The 12,094-nt window shown below is 43.7% G+C and overlaps 1 protein-coding gene across 1 annotated transcript in view; it reads right to left on the reverse strand.

Moving 5' to 3' along the window:
• The window catches only part of cdh13 (cadherin 13, H-cadherin (heart)), a 467,163-nt gene that overhangs the window by 207,457 nt on the left and 247,612 nt on the right, over nucleotides 1–12,094 (reverse strand). The window contains exon 6 of the mRNA XM_086208214.1: nucleotides 1,201–1,345. Within this exon, the coding sequence (XP_086064340.1) occupies nucleotides 1,201–1,345 (145 nt within the window). The remainder of the gene's footprint in view (nucleotides 1–1,200; nucleotides 1,346–12,094) is intronic.

Raw genomic sequence — 12,094 nt, forward strand, 5'->3', positions numbered from 1 at the left:
ATCACTAAAATTATCAATTCAAATGCAACATTTTATCAGGATCCATTTTTCATCCACATCAACCAGGCTCATTAAGACTGTACGTAAAACTGAGAACCAGCAGGAATTAAAGGCAGCCCTGAGATACGGCTGTTCTACATTCAAACTGCATTTATTAATATTCCAGCTGAGTGAGGACAAGACTGACGTCCAAAAAATGACAGAAGTGACAGCAGCTCAGATAAACATCGTATGAAGTCGTGACAAAGAGAATGTAAGAAAATGTAAAGCTTGAGAGAGGAGGTCAGAGGTGAATATTCTCAAAGCAGTTTATATGGAGATGGGATGGACAGTTTTCTACTGTGGAACGGAAATCAAATTCAGGAATGCTGAATGATGCTAAAACATCTGCTAGTGTTGAGTTTTCTTTCCATTTGACCTCAAATATAAAAGAAGAGGCCATTACAATGTGCAATACATTAAGGAGAATAAAACATCCAAACATTTTGATTCTGTAATCAAGAGGAGCCGATATGCTTGGCCTAATTTTCGATCATACGTACAAATGTTAAAATGTTGGATCTTAGTAACATAAGAGCCTCTGATGCAAAAAAAGACATTAAAAAATGTATTAACTGAGTTCTGGATATTTGGATATGTATGCTGCTGTACTGACGTGTTATTAAAAGAGAGAGTTATCGTGCAATAAATAAATAAATGAATATATCTATATATATGGACAGAGTGCTAAAGAGAGAGAGACAGAGCCATCTGTCTGCTTCATAGATTGCCCAAATAGGGCCAGTAGTCTTCAGTCAATCAGATTTGGATCAACTCCTTGTAGAGCCACACATAGCCTCATACAAATATTTTCACAAATCTAGATTTCTGACTTTTATATGTACATCTGGCAGTGTTCCCCCTGCGAGATATAATGTAGGTCACGAGACCCAGGAGTCGTTCCATAAGTCTGCACTGTGGACCAAGTGAAGCTCTCATAGGATGTTTTGAAGATGTATTATTTAGCTTTAGCTGATGGGCTTTAGATCCAATCCCCCAAAAAACATACATTCAAACCCGCTCGGCTCAGCACCCAAGTATAAATCACATCAACACCACCGTCACATCGAGCCTCAGACCAGGGGACATCCCCATCACTGAGTGTGTGATGGCACACCAGGTCTGTCCCCAGAGTCCTCCTACATGAACACGGTCACCTACCTGTGGGGGAACCCTCGAGCACCTCTCCAGCATAACGCGTCTCCCTGAAGATGGGTCGGTTATCGTTCTGGTCAATAACGGTGATCACCATTATTGCTGGTCCCTCTACAAGGTTACCGGCTAAGTCTGTGGTTGACACTTCCAGCTGTGTGGATGAAAAGAGAGAATAATTGATTTTCCATCATGATACCATTTTTATTTGGGGGGGGGGTGCTAACACAACATCTCTGTAATACTCAAAAAAGATCATTTGCATCGTCTATAAAGAATACAAAGAAAAAAAAGGCCTTAATTTCCTTTACAAAGATCATTTCCTTTTCAATATTTGCCAGATAACCCAATTCTATCTTTGTTATCAGTGATGAGTGAAATCAGGACATGAAGTTTGGGAGACATTGGAGAGTTATTTATTTATTTATTGACGTTTTTTTCTTCTTTTTTGTAACGAGGAAGATCTCATCCTGGCCACCTCAATATTCCATACGACAGAAGACAGTATAGGGAATGACATTTCCCAACTAAACCCTGTATTACTTCCTTTAAAAGTTCACAAAAACTTGCATGCTGATGATTCCTCTACAGGCACTTATACAGGTGAACATCCTTCCCCACATACACACGTTTACTGACCCACAACCCACATTCACCCACTCAGCTTCTCCAGACTTGTGTTTCAGTGGTTCACCAGAGGATCGGGCCAGTTTAGCAGAGCACAGTGAAAATATGCACGATATCCATACAAGCGGCTATCAATCCAGACTGGGCTCCATACTGCATGAATGAATACATATAGTTTATCAGTCTTTGTTGAAATATCAACAAGAAGAGTCAAAATATGACTGCCAAACATCAAAACTCTAACACTTAAAAAGACCTCATGTTGACCTGAGATGCAAATCAAATTCAGGTCCAATCACAACGAATAGACACATTAGTGTTCATGTTCCTATTTTTATAACTTCTGAGGCTCTTGCCTCAGTTTAATCACACACAGTTACGCAGTCATGTTCAGCACATCAGAAACTGAGATGATATGATATGATGCTGTAAGTCAGCAGTAGGGGCACAGGAGACATTTATTGCTGTGAAAATGAACAAGTAAATACATGGGAAAAAAGCTTCCCTCGCCAAAAAACAGGCAACTAATTAGTGAAATTACTGACGAACCACAACAGGACTATGAAAATACAGATAATTGCTGAAGTGTATTAAAAAAAGTTCAATAGCAGTAAAGGTAGATATTAAAGAGTATGTTCACTTTTCTTTTTTTTTTTAATTAGAGTTCATAGAATCTTCTGCTGTCCATATTAACATGAAGCAGGTCCTGAGCCAACTCTGGTTGTCCACTAACGCGTGTAGACCAGTCACCATCACCACTCGGGTGATGCTACATGTTGATATTACACATATTCTAGAAAAAGGTCCATTTAAACACTTCATCCAAATTGCTTCAATCAGTACCGGAGGGTCTGTATACACCAGTATTAAAAAAATCACATGTTACAGTATAAACTTATCATTAGGAATATTGCACTACATAAGCCACTAAGGCGACTGGTTCCCAGTGGTGTTCTTTCTGTGTGTGTACTGGTAGTGATGTTTGTCATGCTCATCTGGACCCCTGCAGAGAGCTTGTTTCAATTCAAACTTTTAGAGACCTAAATGTAATTGAACAGCCAAGACTGAGGCGAATGAAGACATGCTGAAGCTTAAAAAACAATTCCATGAACTAGAACTGGAACAGACAGAACTGTTGACAAATTAATGCCGCTGGAACCCCTGACAATTGCATACTTAATAGCCTAATCTCATAAATGCATTTGACCCTGCAAACTCTCTGTTTTACCTTACGATGTGATGGACAAAGTGTCAAGGGGATGATTAGGAGGAAAACATCAAACAGTCAAACGTGCCTGGATGTGAGGTTTGATTGGGAGACTCCTGCTCTTGAAGTGACCTCAGATTATGTTAAAGCTAATAGCATTTCTAGTGAACGTACATTTGTACAAGGCATCAATGATTCGTATTTGTGGGGATTAAACTGATTTGACAGACTGAGAGAAGCACAACCCAATAACAAAGAGCACTACACTGAATGGATCACAGATCTCCAGCTGGAGCTGATACAAAAGGGAAGCATGATGTGTGCACGTCACACAAGCTATTCTGATTGCAATTTGCCGGTGCAAGTAAACATCTCATCCCATATAAACAGTCCAGAATCCTCCATTGGAATGCTTTCAAACAAAATGACAACAGCTGACACCCCTCTACAGTTGTCCCTCCATTAAATCAGTCAGCTGCAAGTTTTTTATAGAGCGTACAGAACAGCACAAGGTTTAAAAGATCATAGTTAGGCAGGCAAACACACACCTGTAAACTAAAGCATCAGTGTCCATTCATATTTCAGTTAATAGACAAGTTCAACTCATCGCTTCCCAGCTTGTTTTAACCCAGAGATGTAACCGAACCTTGCCAACCAGACTAGCTAGACAATATGGTCTTGTTTTAATATTGTGTGCACATCTAGCATGAGTAGTGCCTGTAATATCCTGGGGATATCTTTTCAGCCTATCCCAGCACAGCATGGTATGTATGTGACTACATCATAGGAACGTCAAGAAGGTTTTTTTTTTACATTCACGCGGTTCCACCATGTATGATCCCTGCTGCAGAGTTAAGAGTGACGACAACAGGGATATCTATAACAGTGTCATCTCACCCTAATACTGTCTGACCTGGTCTTTAAAGATTTGAAGCTGCACGGAACAAATTTCATTTTGTGCATGCATCCACTAGGCTGGGTGTTGTTCAGTTATTCAACTCAATACTAGTTATTATTGTGTCAGCACTCCTGCCAGACCAGAAGAGAAATGAACAAAGAAAGTTCCTCCAACACAACTTCAAGAAAAAGTAGTTTTGGCAAGCTCCTCTTGCTTAGGTCACATAGCAGGTCAGTGTCAGAACAAAGCAAAGTCAATATGCAATAAGAATTTCTAAAATCAATGTATGCCGTTTTAGTTTCATAAATACAAGTAGCATTCAAGTAAGACTCTGCTCCCAAGACCAACAGACCCGACTGGTCTGAGTTTGGCAGAAAGAACGAGAGTTAGTCTCCAGGTGCTGCACCCACATGGCTGCTCACTGCTCTAGAGGACAGGCAAATGCAGAGGACATATTTCATTCTATCCAGTGTACAATAACAATCGAAGCTTCTTCTTCTTAAATATGAGTGGTGAAAATGAACTATATTGAAGTGGCATATGGTCACCAGTAATGCACACAGGAATGAAGGAAACCTGACGACATTAACAGTGAGAGCGTCTGTTTATGGAGGCATATAGTGGTGAATGGTCTTGGTGCTTTTATTAGTAGCCAGCCATAAGTCAAGGCTGCTGCAGAACACCCAGTAAGCAAACCACCTACTTTACGATAATGAAAGTGCTAATTTGAGCCCAAATCAGGATTCGTCCCGAATACCAAGTGTTTTGGACCTAACACCACCTTAACTGAAGTACTGGCAAATCAAAAACAGTAATCCTGTTTGGAATTGGCTGATTCTCGTCAACAAGGCAAATATAGAGATATGTAGATATGATGCACCAAAGTCAGCTCATGTCTCTGTGTATTTGCAGTTGCTTGGGTTGCAGGACTTGTCCATTTCAATACGTCCACATACATTATTCAACACATAGAGTAAAAGACTTGCCTTTGATGTGCTACAAGTAGACAAAAAGCACCACTGTCAAAATAATTGCTATGGTTTGTGGGTATTGCGGTAGAAACCACAAGGCCGTGTTTAAGTTGACACAGTGGCTTTATTTTGTTTATTAGGGAGGTTTTTCTCAGCAGTGGTCTCTCGTGTTTGCAGTAAATTTACAAATGAATGTGGTATTAATTTTAAAGAGCTGTAATGGCACATCTGGGTAGGAGGAATTAAAAGGCTACAGACTGGGACCATGAACATACCTCTTGTGCAGTATGCTTTAATGGAAGATGAAACCACTTTGTATGGGCAACAGTGCCTGAGGGGGCTTGTGACTCCAGACATAATGAGTCGTATGGTTCCAATGACAGTCACAGGATCAGGATCACTTCTGATATAATCTAATACTATCTGCAGATGACAATGCACCCATTCAGGTCTGTGACCCTACAAAGATAAGTCATGACGTTACTTCCATTTCAGACTTAACATGTGGCGAAAGAGATCCCTTCTGTACCTTCATTAGCTGGAGCACAGCTGTGGAGAGTCATCAGAGAATGAGAGAGAGGCTCTTATCTATACCACCACATTACCAGCCGTTCCTCTTACTATCAGTAATGCATGACATCACACGACCTCTCTATCACAGAGGCCATCCCACTGCGCTTGCTCTATCTCATTCCCCCATCTCTCCCTTTGTCCCTTTGTCCCTCTGTCTCACTGTCACTGTGCAGCCTGGAGTATATCGACCAAACGTAGTAATGGTGCAAACATGGGTGATTTGTTGAGAAGCTCAACTGTTTAAGGTGTGACGTTCCCACCCTAACAGAGTTTATTAGGGCCTGAGCCTGAAGGTACACATGAGCAACACATTAGCAGCACTAAAAACACCCACTAAACAGTGTCCCAGCCCCCCCCCCAACACCCACGAGGCAGCTCGGCCAGACGGCCCGGAGCCGGTTTTCACATACACACCCATTCAAAACCTGGTACTACACTGTTCTTGCTGTCAATGAGCACGCACAATATGTGCATTATGCGCATAACGCGCATAATCTAATTTCACCCTCTGAACCTGCATGAAATTCGCTGAAATTTGGCACAATTGTCCAGTCTGGCTAAACATTTACTAATCTCACAAAAAAAAAAAAAAAATAGTCTATAGCGCCACCTACGGAGCCACATAACTACAAGACAATTTTAAGATAATATGCAGCGCTATAACTCCTCTCACGAATGTCCCACAAACATGGGACCAGCACCGTTGAACACGTCTCTTCAAGACGCAAAATTCATACACTCTGACCCCTCACCTATCTACAACAGAATGCCCACAAATTGGACAAAGCTGTCAAAATTAGGACTTTTTTACTCCCCAAACAAAATCCATCTCCTCCTAGGGCAGTGGTCCCCAAACTACGGCCCGTGGGCCGGATACGGCCCGCCTCCACATTTGGCCCGGCCCCCTGAACAATAACAGAGACGCATTTTGATTTTTTTTTTCGATATGTGTATTTGTATTTCATAATAAAATTGAAAACTAGCTATGAACTATTTTCATTATTAACTATTAAGGTGTGTGCACTTGGGCTGCAACGATTAGTCGACGTTGTCGACAAAAATCGATAATAGAAATAGTCGACAATGAATTCCATTGTCGACTATTGTCGCCACACGCGTTTTTTCCAACAGAGTGAGGCATTTCACTTGATGATAATCTCTGCTGAGAATCACTCATGCGCAGTAGCGTCTCTGTCTCTGAGCGGTAACATACAGGAACGCGGCGTCAACATCAGGTACGCTTACCAAAACTTCTAAAGTTTGGTGGCATTTTAGCCTGGATACGGCGAATAAACAGACTACTTGCAGAGGTTGCAAAGCAGACATTTAAAGAAGCCCGTCGGGCAGTTGAACGAAACGGAGTCTGACTCGCCTCGGTGAGATTCAAGTAACATTCAAGCCAATACGGTTTTTAGGACATACATTGTACATTATAAGCGTATTTTCGCTGTAAAGAGAGCTTGAGCGTTATACCAGATGCATTTTAAATTAATGAATGTCAATAAAAGATGTATTTTTCATTGTACCCATCTTTCTTGTTTATTATCATTTGCCAAATAATTAAATCAACTTCATGCTAAATTTAAGAAAAAAATAATAATTATCCGATGAGTCGACTAATCGTTTCAATAGTCGGTGACTAGTCGACAACTAAAATAGTCGTTAGTTGCAGCCCTAATGTTCACACCAAACGCAACGCGAATTTTCAGGTCACTTTATTGGTGCGAATTTGATCGCCTGATCAATATGTTTATATTCGCGAATAAAGCGACGCGAAAATTCACATTGCCATTTGGTGTGAACACAGTCAGTTATTAACTATTTCATACACGCATAGAGCGTGACATTCTAGTCCACCCTTCTGCAGTCCGTGCCCCTATCTGGCAACCCCCAGAAAAAAATCCTAGACCCGAACCCAGAGAGGGTTATTTGGTAGTGTGGCTTTCTGGAAAACAATCCATTTTTACGTTTAGGCACCCCCATGATCGTCACACTTTTTCTGTTATAAACTGCCCCCGATCGGAGAAGGGGAAAGTTATGTGGCCCTCACAGAAAAAAGTTTGGGGACCCCTGTCCTAGGGCATTCATGCTATCGCTTCCAAACTTTCACACATTACTCTCCCAACTGTGCTGATAAAAAGTTGCTAAAGGTTTTTATATGAATTGCTCGGTTTGGATTTTATAAGCCGTCAAAGTAGGTGAGACACGTTTCACGCTTACAATGGAAGTCTATGGGAAGACCATGTCCTCTCAGGGTACATACTGTCAAAAAAACGCTTCTCACGTCTACACCATACATCACACAGCTTTAACAAACACACCACTGGATTCCTGACAAAAATCCCTACAAATATATATTATGTGTCACTTTTGACCAACGTATGCCGATTTATTCAGCTTTTACACATTAAAAACTGGTTGATCCTCCTCTCTCTCCACTCTAGCACAGATCAAAGACAGAGCAGTGGGGAGGGGTTCTTAAAGGGCCAGCTCTCAGCTCTGCTCTCACTCTCTAATCAGACTCAGGCTTCTAACTCCTAAACTACAAGGCCTACAGATTTGGCAAATACACTCTTGGATTCGGGCCGGCGTCAACGACGCGGCTGCAGGCCGCAACAATGCTGCTTATAGCTTTAATTGAAACTATATCCAATCCAAATTGCACAAGGCTGATTCCAGACCAGTTCTCAACGCAATATACAATCATTCTCATTGCTTAATTGTTTTTAATGCCATTTAGGATCATAAAAAAGTAACTTTATTTTAACTTTGGTAATTTTCAGATGTGCTTATTCAATTCACACACACACACACACACACACACACACACACACACACACACACAAACACAACCACACACACACACACACACAGAGCACTGAAGCAAGTCAATCACTTGTTTCCTTCACTCCTTTCTGGCATTACTGTAGCTTGGTAAAGATGGCAAGTGCACAGCCCCATGACCGGAATTGGGCAGCAGACCAAGGGGCTTTGGCTGTCTGATCCCCAGACATGAAAGCTGGCTTTTGGGACATGGAATGTCACCTCTCTGGTGGGGAAGGAGCCAGAACTGGTGGAGGAGTTTGAGCGTTACCGGATAGATATAGTCCGCCTCACCTGGACAAATAGGTCCGGTTACGGAACCCAAATCCTTGAGAGGGACTGGACTCTCCTTTGCCGGAGCTGCTCCAGGTGAGAGGCGGAGGGGCGGTGTGGGCTTTGATAGCCCTCAGACTCTCTGCCTGTATGTTGGGGTTTAGCCCGGTGGACAAAAGGGTTGCTTCCCTGTGCCTTTGGGTTAGGGGAAGGGTCCTGACTGTTGTCTGCACTTATGCGCCAAACAGCAGTTCAGAGTACCCATCCTTTTTGGAGTCCCTGGGAAGGGTGCAGGATGGTACCCTGACTGGGGACTCCATTGTCCTACTAGGGGAGTTCAATGCTCACGTGGGCAATGACAGTGTGACCTGGAGCGGAAAGATTGGGAGGAACGGCAGGCCCTACCTGAACCAGAGAGGTGTTCAGTTATTGGACTTCTGGTTGCACTTTGTCCATAACTAATACCATGTTCAAACATAAGGATGTCCATCAGTGCATGTGGCATCAGGACATCCTAGGTCGCAGGTCTATGATTGATTTTATATTTGTATCATCTGATCTGCGGTCGTATGTTCTGGACACTCAGGTGAAGAGAGGAGCTGAGCTGTCATCTGATCACCATCTGGCGTTGAGTTGCATCAGGTGGCAAGGGAAGATGCCAGGCAGACCTGGGAGGCACAAACGAGTAGTGAGGGTTTGCTGGGAGCGCCTGGTGGAAGAACCTGTCAGGATGATCTTCATCTTCCATCTCCGGCAGAGCTTTGACCGCATCCCAGGGGCAGTGGGGGACATTGAGTCTGAATGGACCCTGTTCACCTGAGGTGAAGGGAGCTGTCTGGTTGAAGAAAGAGGTGGACAGGGCGTGGCTGGTCCATGGGTCTCCAGAGGCAGCCGTCCGGTACTGGCAGGCCAAGCAGTGTGCAGCCATGGCAGTCGCTGAGGCACAAACTTGGCTCCGAAAAGGTTCTGGCAAACCATCTTGGGGGGGGGGGGGGGGCGAAAACTGCATCTTTAAGAAGGGAGACCAGCGGGTGTGTTCCAACTATCAGGGGATCACACACCTCAGCCTCCCTGGAAAGGTCCACACCAGGGTACTTGAGGGGGGGGGGGGGTCTTTTTGACCGTGGAATTGTGGATCAGCTCTTTACCCTTGCTAGGGTGCTGGAGGGGGCTAGGGAGTTTGCCCAGCCAGTCCACATGTGTTTTTTGGATTTGGAGAAGGCTTACGACCATGTTCCTAGGAGCACCCTGTGGCCCCTTACAATGGGCCATTCAGTCTTTCTACCAGAGGAGTGAGAGTCTGATTTGCGTTGCAAGTCAAGTCTACAAGTCCAGTAAGTCGGACTTGTAGCCAGTGAGGGTTGGACTCTGCCAAGGCTGCCCTTTGTCACTGGTTCTGTTCATAACCTTCATGGACAGAATTTCTAGGTGCTGCCAGGTGGTGAGGGTGTCAACTTTGGTGGCGGAGGATGTCGTCTCTGCTTTTTGCAGATTATGTGGTCCTCTTAGCTCCATCAAACCACAACCTCCAGCTCTTGCTGGTGCAGTTCACAGCTGAATATGAAGCGGCTGGGATGAGAATCAGCACCTCCAGGTCTGAGGCCATGGTCCTCAGCCAGAAAAGAGTGGCCTGCCTGCTTCAGTTTGGAGGGGAGGTCCTGCCTCAGGTGGAGGAGTTTAAGTATCCTGGGATCTTGGGTGGGGAGTGGGAGATTGACAGGCAGATTAGGGCGGCGTCCGCAGTGATGCGGGCGCTAAACAATTCCACTGTGTTAAAGAGGAAGCTAAGCCAAAAGGCAAAGCTCTCAATTTACCGGTCAATCTACATTTCAACCCTAAGCTATGGTCATGAGCTTTGGGTAATGACCGAAACTACAAGATTGCGAATACAAGCAGCCGAAATGAGTTTCCTCTGCTGGGTCGCTGGGCACTACTCCTCCATGTCGAGAGGAGTCAGTAGAGGTGTTTCGGGCATCTGATGAGGATGCCTCCTGAATGCCTCCCTTGGGAGGTTTTCCGGGCATATCCAACCAGGAAGAGGTGTCGGGGCTGACCCAGGACATGCTGGAGGACATCTATATCTCTCAGCTAGCCTGGGAACGCCTCTGGATTCCCCCGAAAGAGCTGGTGGAAGTGGCTCGGGAGAGGACAGTCTGGGATTCCTTACTGCGGTCAGTTTAGAGTATTCAATTAGCCTAGTCCCATTTGTATATCTTTGGACTGTAGGAGGAAGCCGGAGTCCTGGGAGAGAACCCATGCAGGCACAGGGAGAACATGCAGACTCCACACAGAAAGATCCTGTGCCTGAGCCGGGGCTCGGACCCAGAACCTTCTTGCTGGGAGGCAACACCGTTAACCACTGCACCACCATGTCACCCGTTATCAAACATCAAATGTCAATACTTTTCAAGGTGAAACACGATAACACTCTTAAGTGTTAGTGTTGTTCCTAATAAGGAAAGAGCTCTGGTGAAGAGCCATTGCAGATGTGGTGTTGTTTGACATCGATACAGTGCCTACATGTGCAGTCACAGTCACAATATCTGACATTGTGTAACATTTTACCTTAAAGCCTAATAACATATCACACAGCCCCAATTCGAATGTCCATCAATAAAAAAATAAGGTATTAAAAGTCTCTTTCCCAACAGACGCTTCTACACACATGCACAAGGTGTTATGACACTTACTTCTTTACAACTCAATCCAGACTGCCCTGCTGTGACACACACTTCATCGCATTAGCTTAGTTGTCAGGCTTACATTAAAACTTCAGAGAATCTTCTGAACCTTTCTTTGTTGTAATTTCCTCCTATTTGCACACACACACACACACACACACACACACACACACACACGCACACACACACACTCATAAAGGCAGAATACAAGGCTGAAGCAAGCACATGGAGGAAGTTCCCCTCCTTCATGTCTGTAAGCTATAAAGTCTAAGCAATAGTTTAATAACCCAAGTCATCATCTTGTGTCTCTGTGCTGCTTCTGTGAGGAAGTGATAGGAGTAGAATTCAGTGGAACTGTCATAGCCAGAAAGTAAGTTAACATTTATTTATTTAACACTTCTTAAAACAAAGTTACAAAGTGCTGTACAAGATACATAGACATAAATATACATAGTGTACATAAAAGCAGGGATAAAATATGAATAAACACAGAACAGTTAGCCATTCAAACATCTGTCAAGGCATTTATTTAACTGAAATCCCAGCAGGGAGAGCAGGACAGTACTGATGGGTTTTAAGCAGGGGGGAACACAATATGTGAAGAAGACCTTTGTAGGATAATCTGAGTAGTCTTTGGGTGGAATTTGGAAGCAAAAGGTCAGCTGTGTAAGAGGGGGTAGACTCCTATTAAGGTTACGGCCCCAGCCATTACACTATCTTCTTAGTTTGGTTTTTCTTTTTTTTAGTTAGAGTGGGCGCTCCTGTTGTCCTCCCATCTGTGTTATTTGACATGTCCTGCTTCCAACCACCAGCCATTGGTCCTCCACAGCTTATTCACACGACTGTCAGT

The sequence above is a fragment of the Aulostomus chinensis genome, chromosome 7 (assembly GCF_037954235.1).
Source record: "Aulostomus chinensis isolate RoL2024-O1b breed Wild chromosome 7, RoL_Achi_v1.0, whole genome shotgun sequence".
NCBI lineage: Eukaryota > Metazoa > Chordata > Actinopteri > Syngnathiformes > Aulostomidae > Aulostomus > Aulostomus chinensis.